Source organism: Pipistrellus kuhlii, unplaced genomic scaffold (assembly GCF_014108245.1).
Source record: "Pipistrellus kuhlii isolate mPipKuh1 unplaced genomic scaffold, mPipKuh1.p scaffold_m20_p_12, whole genome shotgun sequence".
In the NCBI taxonomy this organism is placed as follows: Eukaryota; Metazoa; Chordata; class Mammalia; order Chiroptera; family Vespertilionidae; genus Pipistrellus; species Pipistrellus kuhlii.
In genome coordinates, this window is record NW_023425427.1 from 17,846,998 (window position 1) to 17,873,862 (window position 26,865).

At 44.7% G+C, this 26,865-nt stretch overlaps 2 protein-coding genes across 3 annotated transcripts; both read left to right on the top strand.

Annotated features, from left to right (window-relative positions):
• The first annotated feature begins 1,951 nt into the window (after positions 1–1,951).
• On the top strand, positions 1,952–9,412 carry FAM205C (family with sequence similarity 205 member C). 2 transcript variants are annotated; one of them, XM_036433487.2, is made up of 5 exons: positions 2,766–2,909; positions 3,642–3,687; positions 3,833–3,893; positions 4,905–5,011; positions 8,908–9,412. In XM_036433487.2, the coding sequence occupies exons 1-5, from the start codon at positions 2,766–2,768 to the stop codon at positions 9,108–9,110; spliced, it is 561 nt and encodes a 186-aa protein (XP_036289380.1). In that variant the 3' UTR covers positions 9,111–9,412. The 2 variants fall into 2 exon arrangements, 1 of the variants encoding a protein (XP_036289380.1); XR_006741258.1 differs by lacking the exons at positions 2,766–2,909; positions 8,908–9,412 and adding an exon at positions 1,952–2,172 and having other exon boundaries at positions 4,905–4,936.
• Positions 9,413–18,518: 9,106 nt separating this feature from the next.
• On the top strand, positions 18,519–24,445 carry LOC118716701 (protein FAM205A). Its single transcript, XM_036434254.1, is given in 5 exon segments — positions 18,519–18,662; positions 19,636–19,681; positions 19,781–19,841; positions 21,267–23,903; positions 23,905–24,445. Coding segments are annotated over 5 exon segments (3,429 nt in total).
• Positions 24,446–26,865: the final 2,420 nt, after the last annotated feature.

The following is a 26,865-nucleotide window of genomic DNA, read 5'->3' on the forward strand; positions in this document are numbered from 1 at the left end:
AAATCCATCCTATCTTCAAGGATGAAATGTAAGGATCTATTTTTAAAATTTTGTTCTATATAAAAATAATATTCAAGAAAAATACTCTCTTATCCAATATTTTATCAAATCATTTTCAGAATATTATTCCTTATAGCTAGCAAAAAGCCCCCTATGCATTTGTTTGCATTTGTTTTTTAAACTATTGTTAAATATACTTAACATAAAATGAACTATTTTAATCATTTTAAGTGTATAGTTCAATGTCATTAAGTACATTTATATATTGTGCAACCATCACCACTACCCTTTTCAGAACTCTTTCATAGTTTCAAACAGAAACTCTGTACCCATCTATACTAATAAAAAGTAGTATGCTCATTAGACCAGACGTCTTCCGGACGTCCTTCCGGACAAAGCTGCCGCGGCTGCTGCTGTGAGGGCCGGGCCGCGGCTCAGGCAGCCTCGGGTGACCTGCAGCAGCAGCAGTGTGATGGGGGTGTCGCCTTCCCCTGACCAGCAGTTGCCTCCGCAGAGGAAGGCCAGAGGCAGCAGCAGTGAGGGGGTAATGGGGGCGGTGCCTTTCCATGATGGGCTGGTGACCTCCTGTGAGGGAGGCCAGACTGAGGCTTAGCCCAGACGGTGAGAGTGGGCAGGCCTGGCTGAGTGGTCCCCCTTCCCCAGTGCAAGAACTTTGTGCACTGAGCCTCTAGTTAAATAACAACCCCCCTACTCCCCTCTTCCCAAACCCCTGGTAAGGTTAGTTCTTGATTCATGTGAATTAGTCTTGTCTTTAAAACTAGAGTTTTTAAGTGTCTTGTGAGCAGGCAGGTAATACAACTCAATGTCTTTGTGCTTTGACATACTCGCCGCACTTGTTAGGCGGGAGACTGGATGCTGGAGGCAGGATCAAAAGCCTCTTCAGAGATTTGAGCTTAAGAATATTTGGGCTGTAGGACCACTCTCATCAGGGCAAGAACTTATTTAAAAAAATATTTTTATTGATTTCAGAGAGGACGGGAGAAGGAGAGACAGAAATATCAGTGATAAGAGAGAATCATTGATAGGCTGCCTTTTGCATGACCCCTACTAGGAATCAATCCTGCAGCCCGGGCATGTGCTCTTGACCGGAATCCAACCAAGAACCCTTCAGTCCGCAGGCCGACATTCTATCCACTGAGCCAAACCAGCTAGGGCTGGGCAAGAACTTCCTAAGGAAATTCAGAAATCCAGGAGTGTTGGAGGCATATCACACTGTCAACAAGGACCATGAAGGTTAACATTAATATGTGAATCAGTGGATAGAAGGGTGGTGGGTATTGAAGTTGAACAGGAATAAACTTGCTCTGTCTAAATGTGTCCAAATTCAGATTTTCATAGCACATTCAGCCAAACATTCCAACCATGATGGAATCAACCAAAGAGCCACAAGTTTGTGGTTCTTAAAAAAAAAAAAAAAAAAAAAAAAAAAAAAAACCTTACTGAGACCGGTTTGGCTCAGTGGATAGAGCGTCAGCCTGCAGACTGAGGGGTCCTGGGTTCGATTCCGGTCAAGGGCATGTACCTTGGTTGTGGGCACATCCCCAGTGGGGGATGTGCAAGAGGCAGCTGATCGATGATTCTCTCTCATTGATGTTTCTAACTCTCTATCCCTCTCCCTTCCTTTCTGTAAAAAATCAATAAAAATATATTTTTAAAAAATAATAAAATAGGGTGTTATAAGATCTGTTAGGCCATTCTGGAACATCAAGCTCCAGAGGTAAGCCTCCTTCATGTGTCTCCCTCTAAGGCACTTTACAGTCTCCCTTGTCCATCTCAAGCTTGGCCAGAGTGGAAAGTGCCTTTTTTAGTAACTTAGAAAGTTATTTAAAAGGACAGCATTTATTTCTTTTCCTTGCCACATCAGACACAGCATTCTTTCTGAACTTTTCCATACTGACCACCTATTTATTGCCTGTGACATCAAAACCCTCACTTTCCAAGACTTAACAAGACATTTGGTGCCCTATCCTCTTGGTGTTTTGTTTGTTTGTTTTGTTTTGTTTTGTTTTGTTTTGATCTTCTCACTACAGGTGATGTTGTTTATGGAGTTCCTCTGACCTAGCCACTCTCTCACTCTTACAGGGCAATGCAGCATACATAAAGACTCAGTTACCGGGGATAGATGTCCAACTACCATCTTAAAGGAGCGAAGTGAGTCATCAGGATATAGGAAATAGAAAGAGCATGAAAAAATATATGCTTCCCGTGACCTTGGCATCTTTAGGCCTACACCCTACACTCCATACAGACAACCAGATACTCTCATCTGAATACTGAATCACATGAGCTTCTCCTAGACCAGAGATTTTCAACTGGTGTGCCACGAGAGTTTTAAAGCATGCAAATCTGACTAGTCAGGAACACTGATCTCTTTTCCCTTAAATTGTCAGTTTTTTTAAAAATGACAACAGGCAACGCAACAATAACCATCTGGTGTAAATGAATCAAGATTATAGATTTCTTTTTTTTTTTTGTCAGATTGGCAAAAATATATACTTTTTGGTGTGCTGCAGAATTTTAGCAACTTGCTTATACATACCATGAGATGCAAAAGGTTGAAAATCACTGTCTAGACAGATAAAGGTCTGTAATGATCCACATACCTTGGGAAACAGGAGGGCTTTGTGATGTAGTCTGTTGGTCTGGTTGTATCCTCTGTGAGGCGGAGATGACAAGGCCTAGAATATGGACTTATTGGGTCTTAAGATCTTGAAAGTCTAGAAGAGGATGGCTAGGTTTAGATCATGTTGAACCCTACATTTGTTCTGTGGGAAATAGGATATCCCATATACACTTATGGCTCCATCATCATTATTGCATTAATTATTTGGCAAGCGAAAAAGATCCATCCAAGATTGAAGTTGGGACCTAACAAGAGCGGTTGCCAGGTAGGGAAAATCTATATCCATGACTGAACCGATTAAGCTTCAAATGAGATTTTATTTCCTTATTTTCTCTTGTATTCTTACTCTCTGCCTTTTTAAATAGGGGTATCCTTATTGGATCCCAGAACTGCTCTAAATGTGGGTAATTCTTGCTGTGGGTAGGCATTTTAAAAACATATTTTGTTGATTTCAGAGAGGAAAGGAGAGGGAGAGGGAGATAGAAATATCAACAATGAGAGAGAATCATTGATTGGCTGCCTCCTGCACACCCCACATTGGGGACTGAGCCCTCAATCCAGGCATGTGCCCTGACCAGGAATTGAACTTTGACCTCCTGACTCATAGGTCAATACTCAACCAACCACTGAGCCCTGCCAGCCGGGCTGGTGGGTAAGCACTTAGAGACTTGGATGGCTAAAGTCCCTTGGCTACTAGACCATCCATCCTTTAATCTGTTCCGTTTTTTTCTCCTGTCTCCTGATTTCTCCACAGAACTTGTTCAGGGAATGGGGATGGAAGTATGGAGTATGGAAGTGCCTCAAAATGAACCAGAAATATGAGAAAGAAAATGATGGGGTGAAAAGGGCAGAGTAGGGAAAAAGAAAGGTAAAAGAATGTATAACATTGGTATACAGAAAAAAGTTGGGAAATGTTTGCAGGTTTTGTCTCATTTTGATATGAAAAAAAAGTACGCTCCAGCTTCATACTCAAACTTTTTTGTTGTTTTGTTTTTAGCATCAACGGAGAGTCAAACAAAGGACTAAAGATAGAACATCAAGAGGTAAAGTCCCAGTCTCTTCTCTGGCTCCCCTCCAGTGTGGGCAAGGTTCCCGTGGAAAGTTTCTCTGACCTTCAGCTTCCTATAGTATTGAATATGTCCCTGACTCCTCTCCCATTCCATGTAACACTGTCTCCTGGTTTCTCAGCCAGAAAACATTCCCACAAAGAAGATGAGAAGCCATGGGAGCTGCTCTCTGTCATGAAAAGGTGATCATTTGCTCTTTGTAGTCTTCCCACTCCAGCCTGAACTGTGACGGTTTCTCTGCTTGGCCTGGGACAGGGATGAAAAGAGGGCTGATGACTGGGAGGGAGTCAGACACAGCAGAGGATGGAGCACTGGGTGAGGGGCTTGCCAGGGCAAGGGAGGCCTCACATATCTCAGGAGGAGGAGTCCTAGTTCTGCTCTGGGCTGAGCTCATAGTGCTCCTGGAATTCAGAATTTGACGTGCACTTAATTCCTAAAAGGCTCTATATGGATGTGCACTCAGCCATGAGACAAGTTATTTAGCCAAGAGAATGTATAAATAAGTGCATACATAAGTCATCACTGTCATATCTTCTTACAGCTCCACCCTTTCAAGGGCAGACCCCTGGGCCCTGCTGATATTACTTCCTCTGGTTCTGTCTTCAGGGAGCCCAGTTCCTGAAACAGCCCTCAGCCAGAAGCTTGCCCTTTTGTCCTCTTCTTAAAATTCCTAGGGAATGGGACTGGCTCACAAGAGATTTTATTTATAGATACAACAACTTATCAGAATCCCTAGAGTTCTCACAAGTACCTCATTTTCCTCAGCTTGGAAACACTAAATACCAGGCCGTGGCCTTCTTAGCCTGAAATGAGACTGAGTCCAGGTTCTACCTGGTGATAGCCCTGGAGATGCCCCATCAGTTAATCATTGGCTCCCTCATCCTTAGTTCTCATCTCTGGTTCAGCTTCTCAGCCCAGGTCAACAAAGAACTCCCCCACCTCTCAGTCACTCATGGCTCTGTGCTCCATGGGTTGTCTGCAACCTTGCCCAACAAGCCCCAGACCCTCAGCCCAGCACACAATAACTTTCCAAGTGGCAATTTCCTAGGAAGAAAAGTAGGGGAGTAACCACTGGGTGGGGTGTATGCCCCAGGGTGTAAAGGACTCGGAGGGCAGGGCCAATCCTCAGGCCACAGCTTCCAAAGAGGCAGCTGTCACCCCATCAATAACAGTTGCCATGTTTCCTCTTCCAGCCAGAGCTGGTTTCCTCAGGAGGGAAGCGTGCGGAGGATCCTGTGTGCAGATCCCTCCTGCCCTGTCTGCAATGCTATGGCTCTGGAGATTAAGCAGTTGCTGGCCAGTGAGAAAACCCCGATCTCTCCCGCTTCATCGAGGCGATCGCAGGGCTCCTCTTGCCTAGATATTTTGTCCATTTCTGATCTGTCTTTTGGCCAAAGTCAGAGTTCCCAGAACTCCAGAGAGCTTTCAGTTCCACCTGTAACCCCCTCAAAGACACAACTAAAGGATCACAAATCCTTAACCCAGTCAGCTCCCCAGTCAACTGGTGCAATCAGCATCCAAGATTACTGGGCTGACCACCAACTAAGGCAGGAATTCCAAGCACCGGATGTGTTCTGGGATGCAAGAGACCCGTCTTCTTTAAGCCTTAAGGAGTGCAGGATTCCTGTGGACCAACAGATCAAGAAGAGCAACACCGACTGTGCCTCAGAGAAACAAGGTCAGCAGCCCTTGAGTACCTTTTCCTTCCCTGAACCCAAAGCTCACAAACCTAAAATACCCCCATGGCCTTGCATTCCCTTCACCTGTTGTTCCTGTGTCACAAAAGGTGTGAGGCATCTTTAAATACAGAGAGATAAATTCAGGTATTTCTGTAGCTGAGGGCTTCCAAGATGGTGCGGAAGAGGCCCCGTGGCAGCTTATATCACGCTGCCTGAATAGTTTCCATGCATGGAGGGAGAAAACAACCTTTTCTTTCATCAGAATGCTGCCTCTAAGGCCTTCTTTGTCTCACTGACTCAGCAGGTGATCAGTGACAGCATCTGGTGAGATTTGTTGCTGCTGGTCAAGACCTGTCAGTATTCAGGGTGTCAGTTCCTGATCCATGTAAGGGCTTATTGCTGTCTCCACAAAGGGGCTAACTTTTTAGGGTGTAAAAGAACCAAGTTGCTTCCAGGGCCCCTGGGGTCATGGGAGGTCAGCCAGTCCACCCAGACTTTCTGGGTTTTTGGAGGATCCACTATGGATCTAGAGCAAATATCACTGCAAGCAAATCCCAAACTCCATGACTCACTCTTTGGTTACTAAGTGGTCTCTGTTCATTACCTCAGCAACACACTGAGGACTCAGTGTATTAACTGCAGCATAAGCACAACTGTTTTTGTATGGTTCCTCTTTTTTGCACAGTCCCTGGTCCATCCCTGGGGATCTCTCCACAAAAGGGGAGTCCCCAGTCCCTTTTTCTTCAATTTCTCCTTAATCTCTACTGTTGGTTAGCTCTACCTTCTTCCCACATTTCTGAATTTGGGCTTCTCCATCTTACTATCAACAAGCCCCTATCAATGTCCTACTTCCAACTCTGGCCAATTGTGAAGCCTTGGAGTGGCCCATTGCAAAGGAAGTTCCAGCTTTGGTGTGACTTGCCAGCTGTTGCTCAGAGATCTCAGAACCTTGCAATATAAGCCCTGACACATGTTAAGCAACTGGTCTCCTGAGACTCAGGGGCCTGCCTGTTGGGGAAGCCTATTTCAGTCAGGAAGAGGCAGGCAGTGTTTTCCTGGAGCAGGCCCAAGAGCTGCTAGAGTTCCACCTTCAGAAGGGGTCAGTTTAGCAGGTCAATTCACCATTGCTAGGGCCTGCACCAGAAGACCCAACAGTCCATCTGGTTTCTTCTGTCCCCTGATGACCAGCAGCCCTTTCCCTGGAGCAGCACACTAACTAGTGTGAGTGTCCCCTAGTCTGCAGACCTAGAAGCCAGTGGGGACAGGGACCTGTTCTAATACATTGTGGCAATAGGACCAGTTCACAGTTGTTTGCCTTGGCCAAGGCAATGTTGCAGAGCCAGACTCCAAATGAGGGAGATCTACTGAGGTATTGTCCCTGCCCATGTCTGCACTGGGGAGACTGTAAATCACTGGGTCTGTAGCATTTCAGGGGCCCTGGAAGCAACTTTGTTCCCTTACACCCCAGAAAATAAACTCCTGTGTGGAGGCAGCAATCAACCCTTAGATCACATGTGTCAAACACAAGGCCAGCGGGCCAAATCCGTCCCACCAGGCCTTGCAATGTGGCCCGCACCGCGCTGTCATCACTGCACTCCGCTGCGTTTCCATCACAATGACAGTTTATGACTGTTCAGTAAACCATTCGGCCCGCGATTTAGGCTGGATTTTAGATTTTGGCCCCTTCTCTGATTGAGTTCGACACCCCTACCTTAGATGAATCAGGAAATAACACCCTAAATACTGACGGGTCTTGACCAGCAGCAACAAACTTCACCAGATGCTGTCACTGATCACCCTGATTGGCACCTGGCTGGGTATCTTTGTAGTGAGTCCCCGAGAAACTGAGTCAGTGAGATAAGTTTTGGCCTTTCTGTCAGGGGTGTTGTCTCTTTACTATATGGCTTTCTCCAAGGTCATGGCCCCAGCAATCAGTAGCCAATCAGCAAGCACAGAGATGGAGCCTGGGTTTGTTGGGGGTCCAATAGAGCCTCTGACTAAATCTCATGTAAATGGTAATGTATAAGTCCTTGGCCATGCTTTCAGGATGCCATGAAACTTGTGCAGACAGTGCTCGAGCATTCCAGACTGAAGTACAGGTGAATGGATATGGAGCCTCTAGGTAGCCAGACAGATCCTAGAACCCTGTTCACTCAATACACCCGTCTTGGCCAAACTAAATTTTTTCCTTAAAAAGAAATTCATGGAAATACATTTGGGACATTTCATAATGACAAAGGAGTCCAGGAAAGGAACTGTGGCTATCTCCAGAAAGAGCTGTGCCAAGGAGTCCTTTAGGAGTCTAAACAACCAAGGGAAAACATTGCCCCAGAAGCTCCCCATCCCACCAGGCATCCCATGTGCTCCAGAAGGGTCCACTCTAAAGAAGAGCTTGCAAATAAACTAAACTAATTAGCTTGCACAGAACCAAAAGCAAGCTAATTCCAGAGCAGTCCTTATGGCTCTGCTCACTGGGCCTTCAAGATCTCACAACCCAGTGGGGACATGACAGAAATTCAGGTGCTTTGTGTTCAGTTGGAGGCCAGTGTGAATAACCTCAGCCAGGAGGAGACCTAGGCTCCTTAGCCCCAGGTCTCTACAAGATAAAGACAACTCCCTACTCCAGCAGATAAAATAGATGATCCAGGGAAACTCAAAACAGCAGAGAGATGAAACCGGTTTGGTTCAGTGGATAGAGCGTCGGCCTGCAGCCTGCGGACTCAAGGGTCCCGGGTTCGATTCTGGTCAAGGGCATGTACCTTGGCAACTGGTTGATGATTCCTCTCATCGATGTTTCTAACTCTCTATTCCTCTCCTCTCTGTAAGAAAATCAATAAAATAGATATTTAAAAAAAGTAATATTAAAACAACAACAACAACACACACACACAGCAGAGAATTACAGAGAAGAGAGTGCAATACGGAGGCTCCCCAACCAGGACATCTGCTGTGCCAAAATTCAAGGTTAAATAGGGACACTTCTAAGTCGGACACCAGAGCCCCTGACTTCCCAAATGCATCTCCAGGATCTTTCTCAAATAGAATTTTAGTTTGACCAAGATGGTTGCCTTGAGTGAGTAGGGACTAGCAATGACAAGTCTGGATCTATAGGGTCACCATCTCCATCCTTTCACTTACTACTCCTTGTTAGCACATTCACCAGCTTCTTCCTCTCCTTGAGCTCTTAGACTGTCCTCCAGGATTTCTTGGGGCAGAATGTCCACATAAGAATGGTCTGTAGGGCTGGTAGAGCAAGCCAAATGACCTCATCCAAATAAGGATTCCTGAGAATGCCAGATCTGGAATGCCCAGAGCTGAAATGGCCTGACCTTACAGGATCAACTTACTGGACCACAATTCACTCGGTCAAGTTTTACAAGTCCAGCATTTGAAGGGGCCCACATTTTTCAGATCCATACTTTTCAGAAAGAAAATTTTCAGGGTCACACTTTCTAGGGTCAGGAACTTTAGGGTCTGGTAAAGGCAACTCATACTCACAAGAGCCCTACCCTTCCAGAAGCTGCAGAAGCTGGCTTGGGAAGTAAGACGAAGCATTTTCCACACTGGATTAAATCCAACGTGAAAGATCAAAGGCGTAAAGAACCCATTCTCCTTTATAAGGATGAGCTAGTGGCCAAAACCACGACCAAAAAGGTTGAGAAGAGTCCACCCTCCACCAGAAGCCATGTGAAGCATGTACAAGAACATCACCTTCTTTGATGCCCACCAGTGCCTAGACAACGAACTCCAGCAACACCCCTTTGAGCCTGGCCACTCCTGGTCCCAGTGCCTTTCCCACAACCGATCTAAGCACTATCCTCATCTGACTTGTGCTACTCAACCGAAGATCCATCCCAGATTGCAACTCTCACCTGTACAGAAGTCTATACAGGGAGAAAACCCATTCTGGGGGAAAAGGAGCTCCGGAGTTTCCAAAACCTCTTCACAGCCCTGAGAAAGGCTGTCACCATTTCCATTTATGTACAGGTGAGGCAGTACCTTTTCCAAATATACACTAAAACCTGTTTTTGCCTCCTTATTTTCAATGTGATAAGTATTGAAGAGAGTAGAGGAGGTAGATAGCACTTCCACTATGGTATAAGAGCTTAAATTCGTATTTCAGATGGATTAGCATTCCATGTAACTCAGCTCCACCCTGAACTACAGAGAAAGGGACCTGCCAAAACCGGTTTGGCTCAATGGATAGAGCGTAGGCTTGGGGATTGAAAGTCCCGGGTTCGATTCCGGTCAAGGGCATGTACCTTGGTTGCGGGCATATCCCCAGTAGGGGTTGTGCAAGAGGCAGCTGATCGATGACTCTCTCTCATCGATGTTTCTAACTCTCTATCTCTCTCCCTTCCTCTTTGTACAAAATCAATAAAATATATTAAAAAAAAAAGAAAGAAAGAAAGAAAGAAAGAAAGAAAGAAAGAAAGAAAGAAAGGAAGAAAGAAAGAAAGAAAGGAAGAAAGAAAAGAAAGGGACCTGAGCAGAAAAGGAAGACCCTTCTCTAAGGTGCATTGAAGCCAAAGATCAGGCTTGAATTTCTTCTGATAGTGTCTTTAGGCCCCAGAGGAGCAATGTGAACATGAAGACAGCATAGGAAGTAGTGGCCAGGAATCCAGTGCATGTTTGGCCCACAGACACAATGTATGGATAACTTCTGTCTATCCAGAACCTGGAGAAGGTTTTTAGAGGAGTGTGCACCATCCTCGGCGAGGTGCTTTGTGTTTATCAAAAGCACAAAGCTAATATGACAGATGTCAAAAGTAAATGATAGCCCCTTCCCTCTCTGTGCCCTGTTGTTGTCGATTAACTCCTTAAGGTTTCCATCTGGGAACCTGCTATAGCCTGTTGCCTATTTGACCCTCATTGCCTTTCAGTTGCATGAGTGAGTGCCTCCTAAAATGAAGAACAGTTGATGAGAAGTTCCTCAAAAGGGTCACAATAAAATGACTTTTAGCTGAATTTTTCATTCAACAATTCAAATATCTGAGTACTTTCTATGCTAGGTACTATGCCAGACCCTAGGGACATAACAGTGAAGAGCACACAGGCCCTCCAAAGGCGCTCATGGAATCATAGAGGAGACAGTTAGGTAAAAAGTCACTAAAAGCCCAGCCAGCCTGGCTCAGTGGTTGAGTCAGGAGGTCACAGTTTGATTCCTGTTCAGGGCATATGCCCAGGTTGCAGGCTCAATCCCCAGTGTGAGGCTTGTAGGAGGCAGCCAATCAATGATTATCTCTCATCATTGGTGCTTCTGTCTCTCTCTTCCTCTCCCTTCCTATCTGTAATCAATAAAAATATATATTTTTAAAAAGTCACTAAAGGCTGTTTAGATAAATAAGTGACAGGGAGATATAAAGTATAGCATAGGGAATATAGTCAATAATATTGTAATAAATATGTGTAGTATCAGATGGGTACTAGATTTATCAGAGTGATCCCTTCCTAAGTTATATAATGTCTAACCACTGGGTTATAGACCTGAAATTAATGTAATATTGTATGACAACTGTAATTGAAAAATTAAAATTGTATTTTGAAAAAGAAATGTGACAGACACAGAGGACACTTAACCTAGGCTTGGAAATTTTCCTGGAAGACACGACGCATAGATTGAGTTTCAAAGAATGAGCAGAAGTTAGCCAGCAAGGAGGTGGGGGTAGAGAGGTTCCCCAGGCTGAGTACAGCATAAGCAAAGGCATGGTGTCAAACTAATGGGCATACCATATAAAAAAACAGTGACTTGCTCCAGAAGTACCTGCAATAATCAAGAGTATATTAAAATGGTTGAAGATTCAGAATGAGGTTGGCGAGTGGGAGAATGAATGACATTCAATAATTTATTTTTTCATTTCCTTAACTAATATGAGAGCTTATTCTATGCCAAGCACTTGTGGGCACTGGGAATACAGCAGTGAACAAAACAGTGAGCTTTCATTGGTGGTGCATTAGAAAGGGAGACAAAAAGAAGCATAAGTAAAAAATAGAGTATGTAGACTAAGATGACAACATATATGCAAAAAAAATCAGGGTAAGAATGTTGGGGAAGATATACGTGGGATACAGTTTAAATAGGGGATTCAGCCAAAACCGGTTTGGCTCAGTGGATAGAACATCAGCCTGCGGACTGAAGGGTCCCAGGTTTGATTCCAGTTAAGGGCATGTACCTTGGTTGTGGGCATGTCCCCGGTTGGGGGTGTACAAGAGGCAGCTAATTGATGATTCTCTCTCATCGATGTTTCTAGCACTCTGTCCCTCTCTCTTCCTCTCTGTAAAAAAATCAATAAAATATATTTTTAAAAATTAATAAAATAAATAGGGGATTCAGGTGTTTCTAGGCCATCAACATATGAACATGGCTAGAGGGAGAAAGTAAACCACATGGATAACTGAGGAAGAGGACTCAGTTAAATATAGCTAATGCACATGTCTGGAGGCTGGAGCATGCCTAATCTAGTGGTCTGCATACTCATTAGTCAACAGAGCCAACGATTAAAATTTCTTTTGAGAGCCAAATTTTTTAAACTTCTAATGCCACTTCTTCAAAATAGACTTGCCTAGGCCATGGTATTTTGTGGAAGAGCCACACTCAAGGGGCCAAAGAGCTGCATGTGGCTCTTGAGCTGCAGTTTGCTGACCATGGGCCTAACCTATTCTAAGGAGCAAGGGCAGTGAAATTGAAGCAGAATAATTCTATATAATGAAAGAGTAATATGAAATGGCAGAATTACCTGTTACTATGATGTGCACTGACCACCAGGTGGCAGACTCTCAACACAGGGATCACCGCTCGGCCAGAAGCCAGGCTCACCTGAGCCCAGCTGTGGTGGCAGGAGCCTCTCCTGCCTCTGCTGCAGGTGGGTGGACATCCCCCAAGAGTCCCAGACTGCGGGAGGGTGCAGGCCAGGCTGAGCTCCCCCACCCTCCACCCAGTGCACAAATCTCATGCACTGGTCCTCTAGTCCAGTGTTTTTCAACCTTTTTTGGGCAAAGGCACACTTGTTTCATGAAAAAAAATCACGAGGCACACCACCATTAGAAAATGTTAAAAAATTTAACTCTGTGCCTATATTGACTATATATAAAGTAATTCTCTTGAATAGGAATCAAATAAACACAAAGAAAGTATTTTATAATTACTTTATTATGAAATATTAAGTAAACAAAATAGTGAAAAATTATAAAATTCTTGTCTTGTCTGCACCTACGGCACACCAGGCAACATCTCGCGGCACACTAGTGTGCCACGGAACAGCGGTTGAAAAACGCTGCTCTAGTCAAGGGATAAAGTACTAGAGTATGAGGTCAGAGTGGTAAAGGATGCAGATGAGGTAAGGCCTAGAAGGTCATTGCAAAGATATGGACTCTGAGTAAATGGGGGAGTTATCAGAGGATCTGCTTATATCTGACTTATTTTATTCTTAATTTTAAAATAACACAGGTATACATTTTTTTATTTTTTTTTTTAATCCTCACTTAAGGATATTTTTTCTATTGATTTCTGGAGAGAAATGGAAAGGAGGAAGAAGAAGAAAAGAGAGAAACATCAATTGGTTGCCTCTTGCACATGGTTCTGCTGGGATGAGGGAACCTGCAACTGAGGTTGGTGCCCTTGTCCAGGAATCGAACCCACCCTTGACCAAGAATCGGATCCAAGACCCTGGTTGTCCTTGGGCTGCCACTTTAACCACTGAGCCAAAGCAGCTAGGGTCTGACTTCTATTTAAAAGGATCACTTGGGCTGCGGTGCTAATAGAGGGTTGAGTGTATAGACCTGGGTAGAAGCAGGGAGGTTAGCTATGAGGTTACTCCAGTGATGGGAGTAGTAGAGGAGATTGGAAGTGTTTAGATGCTGGATTCTTTTTGAAGGTAAAGACTATAGGATATATCAATATATAGATAGATTCGATGTGAGCAGTTAGAGAAGAAAAAATCAAGGATGACACCAATGTTTTCGGCCTAAATAAATGGCAAGATAGGTTGCCATTAATTGATGTGAGAAATGCCAGGATTGAAGTAGAGAAGCAATTTTTATTTTTTTAAAAATATATTTTATTGATTTTATACAGAGAGGAAGGGAGAGAGATAGAAAGTTAGAAACATCGATGACAGAGAGTCATCGATCAGCTGCCTCTTGCACACCCCCTACTGGGGATGTGCCCGCAACCAAGGTACATGCCCTTGACCGGAATCGAACCCGGGACCTTTCAGACGCTCTATCCATTGAGCCAAACCAGTTTCGGCGGGAAGCAATTTTTAACCGGTATGTCAAAATAATTTTTAAAACATGCAATACCTGACTATTTAGATGGTCAATTAAAAAAAAAAAAAAAACCTACACAATGATAGCAATCCAATTTGAATGAAATAAAATTATACCAATTTTTAAAATCAGATCAGCAAAACATATATTTTAGTGTGCTGCAGAAGTTTAGTAATTAGATTATGTATGCTATGAGATGAAAAAGGTTGAAAATCACTGGAGTAGGGTGATGTGTGTGATGGGTTGTATGTGTGGCTGAGTAATTAGGAGTTCGGTTTTGTACAGTTAGAGATGGATATTGGACATTCAAGTGTTTACGTTGAGTAGATGTTTTGGACATATGAATCCAGAGTTCTGGGAAGGGCCCAGTCTTTGGGCAGGCAAGAAAACAGCTAGAGAAATAGATATACATAGATGATGATGATAGATAACAGATAGATACATAGTTAGAAAGATGAATTTAAAAACGTGAATCATTGGTTGGGGAAGTAGACCAATGACTACATCAATGTGCTGAGTGCTATGGTGTATGGGGTCCTACCACAGGAGGACGTACTCAGCTGATGAGAAAAAACCTAGAGTCACATAAAGGGGTCACAATAAAAATGACCTTAAGAGGCACAGTTCGATGCCAGGTTGCAGGCTCACTCCCTAATGTGGGGCACGTGAAGGTGGCCAATGATGATCCTCTCTCACTATTGGTGTGTTTCTCTCTCTCTCTTAAAAAGATATATATTTTTATAAAGAGGCATATTGCACTCATCCATTAAAATATTTGAGTAACTGACTATGTTCCAGGAACTATGCCAGACACAACATTCACCAAGACACAGGCCTTGCTTCCATGGAGGTCATTATCTTATGGGGTAGACAGCCTCACATGCCCAAATTGTCTAATCAAAATAAACACTTGCATGTCCAATATTCATCTCAAAAGTGAACACCTGATTCCATGTAGCCACCACCGCCACCCAATCACACATACCAAATCTGTTTTCACCGCAGTAATTCCCACATCTGTGAATGGCACCTCTCTCTTGCCAGCTGTTCAGGCCAAAAACATTGGTGTCGTCAATGACTTTTGTTTCTAACAGTCCACTTCCAATCCATCAGTAAATCCTTTTGTCTCTACCTTCACAACAAATGCAGAACATGAGCACTTCTCACCTCCTCTGCTGCTACGATTACTGCAAATACTGTCATAACTAATCTCCCAGCTTCTTCCTGACACAATATCTCCAATGGTCTGTCCTCAACACAGAATCCTGATGGTCCCCAGGGAAGGTCTTGGCTACAGATGAATGGTTGGTTGGTTGGTTGGTTGGTTGGTTGGTTAATTGACTGATGTATATAAAACCATGAGACCAGGTGGTCACAAAGGGAATAAGTATAAATAAAGGAGAGAAGCATCGGAAGGGCTGTTGTTTCCTTATGATGTAATGGGGACTGTGGGATGCCCCTGCCTCTCTAATTCCTGAGGAAATCCAGGATTAATCAACAACATTCTATCAAATGAGGAGGAGGTAGGTGGTGGCAGGATGGGAATGTGTCCCTTCTCTGAATGGCGATTTTGTGCCTAAGGGGTGGGGGCTCCTAGTGTGGCCTCTAGAAAAGAAGGCACAAGCCCCAGATCTGCCGAGACAACAGCTCCAGGTGTTTTCCTAAAGCATCCCCAGAGATAATAGGAGGCCTGGTGACAGGCACATCCTCCCTGCCTGGTGGGATTTGGGCAGAGAGTCGTGTGAAGGGATGCCCAGGAGATGGAAAGTGACTCGGGGAGGGGGGGCGGTTTGCAACAGCATCAGATGGGAAGCCAAGGTCAATGTGCACACATCCTGTTTTATGTGGAGCAGGTCCTTCCCATGGTCCCTCCGCCCCTCCCCCAGGCTTTTACCTGCCCCAGCAGATTTCTATTATGGAATTTCAGGCAACTGAGCACCAAAATTGCCTGACTTTTTACCTGCTCACTCCACCCTTGCCGGGAAGTCATAGAAATAACGCTGAGCCACAGGAGTGAGTGTGAGACCTCTCCTTGCTCTTGCTCAATCCTGTCATGCCAGCCTCTTGCCAGCAGGGGGCCAGGGTCTCTATGTAATAAACTGAAAGTCCCTGCCCTGCTGGAATTCCCAATCTGTTGGAATGCTCAGACTCAAGAGCTCTGTTGGCTCTACCTGTCCACTCAAATTCTAGTTCTTCTCTGTGGGACTTTGAGTACCACATCCCCTACCTCTATATCCCCACATCCTCTGAATCTCATCCTCCTTCCACAGCTTCATCTTTATTTTGGTTAACCTTCCCATTGTCATCCTATATTTGCCTCTGCCTGCTGAACCCATAGGAAGATGTTGATAATGTATGAACAGTGAAAAAAGAAAGTTAGGAAAATATGCCTATTATAGTATAATTTTTTAATTATATTAAAATTTAATAAATATTGAACAGCAAGTACAGAGTTTTCAATATGTCTACTTCCCACCCTTAGTCACATACAGTTTCCCGTATTATTAACATCTTGCATTTAGTGTGGGGTGTTTGTTACAACTGATGGGCCAATACCAATATATTATTGCTAAAGTTAATAGTTCACAGTAGGTTCACTTTTGGGTTTTGGCCGATGTATCCACCATTACAATGTCATATAAAATATTTCAGTGCCCTAAAAATACTATGTTCCATCTCTTCATCCCTTTTTTCTTTCTTTTTTAAACCCCTGGAAACCACTGATTTTTTTTTTTAATTGTGGTAAGATATACATTACATTTTCACCATTTTTTATTGATTTTATTGGGCTGGCATTGATTAATAAAATTACCAATGTTGTATAACCATCACCACTACCTACTTTCAAAACTTATCACCCAAACAGAAACTCTATACTCATTAAATAACTCCCCCTCCCCCTCTACCCCCAGTACCTGTTAACTTCTACTCTACAATTTGTCTCTATCAATTTCCCTCTTGTAGGTACTTCATATAAGTGGAATCATAAATATTTGTCCTTTTGTGTCTGGCTTGTTTTGCATAGCACAATATAATCAGGGTTCATCCATGCTGAAGCATCATGCATGTGAATTTAATTTATTTTAATGGCTAAATAATATTCAATTATATTATAAGCCAGTCAGAGAAAGACAAATACCATACGTGGAATCTAATGAGCAAAATAAACCAACAAACAAAGTGGCGACAGACTCGTGGATATAGAGAACAGACTGACAGCTGTCAGAGAAGAGGGGTTGGGGGATGGGTGAGAAGAGACAATAGTATGGTGATTGCCACAGGGAGGCAATGACGGGAAGGAAGAAGGGAGAGAGGGCAAAATGGTAATAGAAAGAGACTTGACTTGGGGTGGTAAAACACAATACAATATACAGTGATGTATTGTAGAATTGTATTCCTAAAACATATATAATTTTTTAACCAATGTCATCCCCATAAGTTCAATTTTTTTTTTTAAAAAGATCCCAAACAAACAAAAAAAGAATATAAAATTATGTTTAGATTGTTGACTCTTTCTTCTTTAGTCTTATCTTGGAAGCTACATTAAATATCTTGAGAGCAGGAAAGCAACTCCACTGAAATGTCTTTGTACACTTGACGCTACCTAGCTTAGGGATGTATACAGATTGGGAGTTCTCAATACCAGTTGGGTGGAGGATTGAATACTGAGGAAAGGACCAATTAGCCTCTGCATATATTTTGAGCTCAAGGATTTTTGGCTGTGAGACCAAGTCATCTAGGACAAGACTCTCTCAAGGAAAATTCAGAAAACCTGGAATGTTAGAGAAATATGACAGTATCCACTGAGGTAGGGAAGGTAACATAAATGGAAAGAGTATAGGAGTGATGGGTCTTGAGGATGAATTAAGAAACAAGAAGCCTCCTTGATGGTTTTAAATACCCAGGTAAAAAATTATATATATATATATATATTTTTTTTTTCCAAGCAAATAGCAGACATCCAGAGTAGATCAGTACATTTAACCAGGTCAGCAACTAGTTTATCATCTTAAACCAGAAGTGGCCACTAACCCATCTCTGCAGGTAGTCATCTCCATGAGCAGATAGAGTTCTATAACATGGTAACAAACAAACAAAAACCAGCTCTAGAAAATCAACTGTTAAAAGTACTCCATACATGAGTCTCATTAGAGTATCTCCATGAAATACAGTGTTTACAATCTCTTCCCAGTCATCTGCAAGCTTAAGGCCACACAGCAATTGGAGATACTACCACCTTGGCCATACTGAGGAGTTTTCAGAGATACTTGCCCTGCCATGTTAGCCATGGTCCCCTTTATGCACCTCTGATTTCCCATCACACGTTGCTGATAATATCAAAGCTCTCCATTTCCAAGCCATAACCAGATTCTACCCACCCTCAGTTTGTGTATGCTTCTTACATATATTTCCAGTATAGATGGGGGTGAAGATCCTTCTGTACCTCTTTCTCAAGAGGTGTCCTGTGTCCCTAGACACTCAGTTTTCTGGGAACAGGTGGCCAGAAAACTGTCGTGATGGAGAGGACCAAGTCATCTTGCTGTTGTAGAGTGTGGAAAGTGAAGACAAAGTGGGCACAAAGACACTGCCTATGCGTGGGTACCTTTAGTCTCTGGCTCTGTAATCTTTACAGACAACCAGACACACTCATCGACAGACTGAATCACCACAGAAACTTCCATAAGGCACAAAAGTCTGTGGCCCTTTGTCTTGTGAAGCAGAAAGACTGTGATGCAGTCGGGTGCCATGGTTCCATCCTCTGTGATGTGGGAATGACAAGGCATGGCACTGGGTGTCATTAGGTGCTAATGACCTACATATAAAGAAGGGTCATCTCCTCGTTCTTAAGAGTTTTAGACCATGTTGAATCCTACTTTTATCCTATGGGATTTGATGTATCCCTTATATGCCTATGGCTCCATCTTTATTATCATACTAATTATCTGGCAAGTGAAAAGTAGTTACCATGGATTAAGGTTAGAAACTAGAAGGAGCTGCTGTCAGGTAGGGAAATACTATGATTAAACTGATTAAGCCTTGGATAAGAAGCGTTTAAGACCTCAGAGTCTCTCCTTTTACCTTCCCCACCCATTTTTATACCATATATTTATTTACTATAATATAGTACTTTTCTTCTCAGAAACTAGAATAATTTCTGACTAGACTATCCCGGCAATGTATCGATATTCTAATGGAAAAGCCAAGAACCTTTCTATTAACCTTGGATGGAGACCTAGGTTAAATGAAATTTATATCACTAGATCTTAGAAAAACTCCCCAATATGAAGGATTCTTTCCATTAGTGGTCCATTAAGGTATTTGTTAGCAAAGGTCCTTTGGCTATTAGATCTACACAGCCTTTAGTTCCACTCTTTCTCATTTCATCATAAACCTCACATAGAACTTCCCTTGAAAATGAAAGAAAGATTAAAGAGTATGAAAGTCTTTTTTTTTTTTTCATGCTAACACATAAAGGCAATATTAGATGAAAGTCTATGTGTTTTCACAGAAATTCTGGTGAAGCCCCTAGTTGGTTTGCATATATAATTTTAAAAAATAATTATTGTTGAAAGTATTACATATGTCTTCTTTTTCCCCCACTGACCTCCTCTAGCCTTCTCCTTCTTCCTCCTCTCTCCCAAGCCTTTAGTACCCTATTATCTGTGTCCATGGGTTATGCATATACACATACAAGGTCTTTGGTTGATTACCTCCCACCCACTCTCCCCCATCTACCCACCCTCAACTGCCTTCCCTTTGAGATTCCACACACTGTACCATGCTTTGAGTATGGAAGAGTTTTGAAATAAATCAGAAGCAAGCAGAGAAAGGAAATGTTGGAGTAAAAAGGATGGAGACAGATATGAAAGTAAATAAAAATATAGACATATAAATAGAAAGGGATTAATAAACAGATTTGTCTCATTTTGGACATAAAAATGTCTCAGTTTCACGCTTTAACTTTTTTGTCTTTAAGCGTCACCGAAAACTCAGACAAAGGGCTAGAGATGCAGCATCAAGAGGTAAAGTGCTAGTCTCTTCTCTGACTTCCCTCCCATTCCATGTAACACTGTCTCCTGGTTTATTTTTATTGTTTATTTTTTTGTCTCCTGGTTTATCAGCTAGAAAACATTCCTGCAAAGAAGATGAGAAGCCATGGGAGCTGCTCTCTGTCATGAAAAGGTGATCACTTGCTCTTTGTAGTCTTCCAACTCCAGCCTGAACTGTGACGGTTTCTCTACTTGGCCTGGGACAGGAATGAAAAGAGGGCTGATGACTGGGAGAGAGTCAGACACAGCAGAGGCTGGAGCATTGGTTGAGGGGGTTGCCAGGATGAGGAAGGCTCAGACATCTCAGAAAAGAGGAGTCTCCTACTTCTGCTCTGGGCTAAGCTCACAGTGCTCCTGGAATTCAGAATTTGAAATTGTACTTAATTCCTAAAAGGCTCTACATGGATCTGCACTCAGCTACAAGACAGTTTTTCAGCCAAGAGAATCTAACCTAATAATAGAGTAATATGCAAATTAACATCACTCTGCTACAGGAGCCACTCCCATCAGCCACACCCACCAACCAATCAGAGTGCATATGCAAATTAACCCAACAAAGGTGGCGGTTAATTTGCATATGCGGAGGGAGGGAGGAGTGAAGACTGAAGACAGCATAGAAGGAAGAGGGAGGGAAAGTGGAAAGCAAGGCAGCTGCGGCTGCTGGAGGGAAAGCACTGGCAGTGCATGTGGAAGGGGGGGCTGGGGGGCTGAGGTGCGTGCAGCAGTGGGGGTGGCGGCAGGAGGCAGTGGGAGTGGTGGACAGGGCAGGGCACACAGCAGTGAGGTGGGGGGGCAGGAGAGGTAGGGGTGGTGAGAAGGAAGCCTGCTGGAAGTCTTGCAGGAATATTCCTGCAACAGGTGCCTAGTGTATAAATAAGTGCATACATAAGTCATCACTGTCATATTCTTCTTACAGCTCCACCCTTTCAAGGGCAGATCCCTGGGCCCTACTGACGTTATCTACTCTGGTTCTGTCTTCAGGGAGCCCAGTTTCTGAGGCAGCCGCCAGGCAGGAGCCAATTATCTCATATTCTTCGTAAAACCCCTAGAGAAAGGGATTGGCTCTCAAGAGAAGTCATTTATAGATACAGCAACTCATCAGAGTCCCTAGAATGCAGAGTTTCCACAAGTCCCTTATTTTCCAGAGTTATTGAATACCAGTCTGTGGCCTTTTTAATCCAAATGAGACTGACTCCAGGTTCTACTTGGTGATGTTCCAGGTGATGCCTCATCAGCTAAGCATTGGCTCCCCCATCTGCCATATTCCCTTCTCCTGGTCAGCCGAGAACTCACCCCACTTCCCAGTTGTTCATGGCCCGGTGTTCTCATGAATGGCCTGCGACCTTGCCCTACAGGACCCACATGCTCAGTCCAGCACACTATCACCTGCCAAATGGCATTTTCCTACAAAGAAAGGTTTAGGAGTACACACTAGAGTCGGGGAGAGGCCCCAGGGTGTCCAGGACTAGAAAGGACAGGACCAATCTTCTTCGGGCCACAACTTCCAAAGAGGAAGATGTCACTCCTTCGTTAATAGTAACCATGTGTTCTCTTCCAGCCACAGCTGGCTTCCTCAGGAGGGAAGTGTGCGGAGCCTCCTCTGTGCCGATACCTACTGCCAAATCTGCAATGCCGTGGCCCTGGAGATCCAGCGGTTGCTTGTGGGTGAGAACAGCCCGGTCTCTGCCACTTCACCAGGACCATCAGAGGGCTCTTCTTGCCTAGAGATGTTGTCCAAGTCCAATTTGTCTCTTGAGCAGAGTCTAGAGCATCATTCCATGCACCCAAAGGAGCTTTCATTTCCTTCTGCAGCCCCTTCAGTGTCACCATTTATGGATCAGAAATCCTTAACCTTGTCAGCAGCACAGCCAGTTAGTTCAGATAGCATCAAAGATTGTGAGGCTGAACACTCCCAGCTAGAGCAGGCATCTCAGGTGCAAGAAATTCCAGTGGATTCAGAGACTATAGTTTCTTCAAGGTTTGAGGAGCCTAGGAATACAGTGAACCAGCAGAATATAATTAAGAGCAACTGCAACCTTGTATATGGGAACCAAGGTCACCTGCCCTTGCATTTCCCGGTCCCTCTGCTGATCCCGAACCAAGAAAGCACCACCCTGACACATCCTATGGCCTTGCCTGTGGTCACTGTCCTCCCCTCCTACCTGCCATTCTCCAGCCCCGAAGTCCTGAGGCTCCTTGAGGTGCATGTAAAAAAATGGATGCATTTCCAGAGGTGGGGGCTGCCCAGACGTGTGGAGGAGTCCCTGAGGCAGCTGATGCCAAAAGAGCCATTGCTTTACCAACCTCTAAACAGCCAGCCAGTTTCTTTCATACAAAATGATATTGCTAAATTCTCTGTAGAGAAATTTGCGACCATTTCTTACCAGACCTGGGGTTCATATATGGCTGGCCAGGCTACACAGGCATTCTGGGTTTCTGAATGGTCCATGATAAACTCAATACAAAGACACCACTACCAGCAAAACCCACATCACGTGATGACTCTAGACTTGCCGTCTACAGCTGTTAGGGTTGTAAGTAGCCGCTACATATTTCACGGGCAACAGGCTAATGACTCAGTGAGCCACTCACAGCAGAAATACATCCAGCTATTCTGCGGCTTACCTTCTCTGCACAGTGAGTCTCTGGCTGACACCTCCTTGGGCTCTCAAGATCACTCCGCACATGGGAGCGTGTCCAAGCTCTCCGTGGAGGATCCTTTACTCTTCAAGGAGCTCTCCTTCCTCCCTCTGCTACCTAAAACTCCACCTCACTCAGCCCCACCCTCTTCCCCAAGATCCCCAAATTGGGTCATGCCATCTGGCCTTCAACAAGCTCAGATCCATGTCCCATTTCTGACTCTGGCTGAGTGTGAAGCCTTAGAGTGTCACCTGCTGCAGAGGCAGCTCCAGCGTCAGGGGGGTCTGCCAGCTGTTCTCCAGCCAGCTCAGCACACCCAGAACCCCGTGCACTATAAGCCTTGTGGCAGAGCCCAGTCTCCTCAGACTGTGAAAACTTCCTGGCTGCCCACTTCTGTCCTCACAAGGGAGCTGTCCTGGTCAGAGCATGCCCGGAGGCTGCTGGACTTCCACCTCCAGAGGCAGCTGATTCACCATCGCTGGGGCCTGCCCCCGATGATCCAGCAGTCCTTCCAGTTGCTCCTGGCCCTCGCTCACCAGCAGACTCCATCCTGGAGCAGCACAGCCCTAGCCAAGGGAAGTGTTTCCCAACATTCAGCCCTAGAGGCTCCTGGCGCTGATGACCCTTTCTCGTCCTCTAAGGACTCAGTGTCAGTCCTCATGCCACACTTATTTGACGAGGTCAAGGCAATACTGCAGAGCCACATCAACTCCAAATGTGGGCAGATCCATGAGGGCAAGGTCCCTGCCCACATGCATAAGTCTGGTGAGGGCCTAATTCCTGGGGGCATCCCAGAAAGCAAGCTCCTAGAACTATAGGCAGCAACCCACCCTGACCTACAACAGAAAGCTAGGCCCTGGATGCTAACAGGCCTTCATCAGCAGCAACAGATCTCCCCAGATGCAGTCACTGAGCCTCATAAGCTACCTCAAGCCCTGTCCAAGGAAGTCCTTGAGAAACTGGAGATGATTTTCAGGCACAAGTATCTGGCCTTCTTGTCAGGACTGAATCCTCTTTATTACGTGGCCCAATCTGCCCATGGGCCCTCCAAGGTGACCCAACCCTGTAGAGACATGACACAGGGCCCAGTGCTTGGTGTGCAGCTGGAGGCCAGTGTGGACCAGCCCGGCCTGGAGGAGTCCCAGATCCCTGAGTCCCAAAGCCCTGGCAAGAGCAAGTCCTCAGCCCCAGTCCCCATGCTGACTGAAAAGTAAGAAAACCCAAGGAAACCCAAATTACCAGGAAAACTTGGAGGAGGAGATGCATGGTTTGTGCTCTCCTCTATAAGAAAAAAAGGCTACCCTGCTGGAGCCCAGCGGTCAAAAGGGATGCTTCTGAACAGGATATCCCGAAGACCTTGGCTACAGAGACATGGCTTTCACCTTGGTGCTCTCTGTCAGCACAGTTCCCAGCATCGCCCTCAGCTTAAGCCCCCAGACCTCCTTCCAGGAGTCCCTGGTAGGAAGAAATCTAAGAAGGATGACCTGCAAGACAGTCGAACCAGGCTCAATGTCAGCCTCTAGGGAGCGAGGATTCCTAAGAATGCCCAGCCTGTTGGCATCACAGGGCCAGCCTGTCCTGCCCCGACTCGTTCAGCCTAAGTCATTCCAGGGCCAAACTTTGCAAGGTCAGGTATTGCAGGGGCCAGTGATGCCAGCCCATCCTGGCAAGAGGCCCAGCTCTCCAGAATCAAAATTGAGATATAAGGTGAAATCCTTTCTGCAGTATATAAACCTCAAGGCAAAAGGCAAAGAGCACAAGGAATCCATGTTTGTGGCAGCTGTGCCAGTGGCCACCTCCAGCAAAGAACATGGAGCAAAGAGGCTGGCTCCAGCCAAAAGTCCCGTGGAGCAAACTAAGACAAAGATGCAGATAAGAGGGGACCCCAAAGCCCAATCTCCCCTGACTGAGCAGCAGGTGGGCCTGGCCTCCTTGGCAGGCTCCCATTCCCCACACAGTAAGCTCCTCTGCTCCAGCTCCCATCAACTCCCGTCTGCCTCAGGCTTAGGCCACCCCACCACTGCCTTTGGCACTTTCCTTGAGTGGCTTGTGCTACCCAGCCTGGATCCCACACCAATTCTCAACTCTTATCTCTAAGGAAATGTTGGCCTGCTCAAGGAGATCTAGCACAATCAAAGGATTCTGTAGGCTCCTTCAGGTCTGCATCCCTTAAATGGGCAGCTACTGTCCTTTCCATTAATGTGCAAAGGGACAGACAGCACTCCACCCAAAGTACAGTCTGTATCTCTAAGCAAATAATTGTCTGTCTGTTTCTTCCCTCCACTGTTGCGTGTTAAGGGAAGGCGTGAGGGGAGCTAAAATGTCATTTCTATCTAGGGAAAGAGCTTTATTCCACATTTGTGTGGGGTCAGCATTCTATACCACTCCTCCAAGCCCCACCCTGGGCAGTGGATAAAGGGACTTGAGCAGAAAAGGAAGACCCTCATTTAAGGTGCATTGAAGGGAAAGGTCAGACTTAAATTCTAGCATGGCTTCCCCTGGTTTCCTTGGGCCCAGAGAACCAATATGGACATGAGGATAGCTCTGACAAGAAGGAGTGGCGAGGAATCCCACAGGCAAAATTCACTGGTGACTTTTATATATGGCCATATCTGGAGAGGACCTTTTTAGAGAAGTGTCACAGTGATCCAACCTTGAGAAGGGGCTTTGTGTTAATCAAAAGCACGTAGCTAATGTGATGTAATGTCCAAAGCAAATGTTGGAATCCCCCCCTCTCTTCTCCCTCTTGGTTATTGGTTAGATCTTTCTGGAGAACTCATCTGGGAGGCTGCTGTAGCTCTCTTGCCTATATCCCACCTCCACTGCCTGCCATCTACATGGAGTGAGTCCTGCAATGAAGATCCCACTAGGATATGGAGAGGGGCTTGTTTCCCATTCCCAAGGGCAGGTAGGAGGAAGGCAGGGAGGGGAGCATATAGACAAACAGAGGTCTGAGTATTTGGGACAGAAACTGACATGTTCTGACCAGGCTGTGTAAGGGAACAAAACCAATTTGATTTGTACTCACAAGAACCTAAAGCCAGAAGGCCAAGCAAGGCCCAAGTGCTTTGCGGGGAATTAATTAAATCTGAGCTTCAATCTGCTTGCATGTGGTGTTACAAAGGGAAGTGAGTTCTGGCAAGGAACCACAAACTGAAGGGGTTTGCTAATGGTCTGGGCTTGTCAAGTTACCACCAGCAGCTTGTACTTGGCACTATTGCTGTCTCATTTCTACATCACCTACGCCTGGGATTCTTGCACCACTTTCTTCTTTTCCACCAACCTTGTCTCCTTGGGGGGGGGGAAAAATCATACATAGATAGATAGACTTTAATGTATTTCATGTATATTACATGGTGTTGAACTTAGCTATATCCCCTTCCCAGGACCTACCTAGTTGCCTCCTTTGGTGACTTCCCTAGATGGTGATTCCCGTCCTTTCGCCAGTGAAAGGCTGAATCATATAAGCCTGCTAACTCTTTGCCTTTTACCTTGAGATTTATGTACTGTGGAAACGGTTTCATCTTATATCTCAAGCCTGATTCCTGTCATCCTTTCCCATATATTAATGTCCCATCGCATTTCATAAAAGCACCAGAACTATTCACTTGACTGTCAAAGTTTAAAGGCTTTAAAGGCTTTTGGAAAGTAACTTGTGCCATTAACCAACCACAGAAAGTGGCCAGAATCTAGAATGAAATGGCATACACATGAGTCTCTAGCAACAAGATAGCTTTTGCTCAGAACAAAAATGGAATTGCCCTCTCTGAGACTGTCCAAATTTTCTATTCCAGAGAAATAACTGTTTATAATTAATGGACATATAATGTGAAATTCTCTGAAACCGTTGATATGAAACGCTGAAACCCAAGAGAAAGGCTGGGAGGCATGCTGAGATCTGTAAGCAGCTTTTAAGAAATGTAAGCCCACACACACTCCCATCTCCACAAAAAACAGAACAAAACAAAACAAAAAAAACATACAAAAAACACACAAAAAAACTATATCTTGTCCACTCCCTCACACAGAGACTCAATGAAGTTCCTCATGTAGACCTGTTTCAGGAGGCCTCCCAAATAACTTGTCACATGAGACATATAGAGCTCTTTCCTGCTTTCTGTTCAGATGATCTACACTTTTTATTTTACTTTTTTTTTATTTTATTGATTTTTTACAGCGAGGAAGAGAGAGGGATAGATAGATAGAAACATCAATGAGAGAGAAACATCCACCAGCTGCCTCCTGCACACCCGCTACCGGGGATGTGCCCGCAACCAAGGTACATGCTCTTGCCCGGAATCAAACCTGGGACCCTTCAGTCCACAGGCCGATGCTCTATCCACTGAGCCAAACCGGTTTCGGCTATCTACACTTTCATCTCTAACCCCCAGAACCATCACCAAATAGGTAACCTACCACCACCAAGAGCCTCTGTAGTACCGCTGTGGAATGGATCTCTTAACAGTGGCCATCATACTCATGTTCTCTTGACCTCCTGAAGAGGTGTGAAGTGGACG

Bases quoted from the DNA above. Each gene is read 5' to 3' on its own strand.
- FAM205C (XM_036433487.2), top strand. From the start codon at position 2,766: ATGTTGAACCCTACATTTGTTCTGTGGGAAATAGGATATCCCATATAC. The intron at 2,910-3,641 runs GTAGGGAAAATC...TTTTGTTTTTAG, and splicing joins CTAACAAGAGCGGTTGCCAG to CATCAACGGAGAGTCAAACA. The intron at 5,012-8,907 runs GTGAGAAAACCC...CTACCCTTCCAG, and splicing joins GATTAAGCAGTTGCTGGCCA to AAGCTGCAGAAGCTGGCTTG.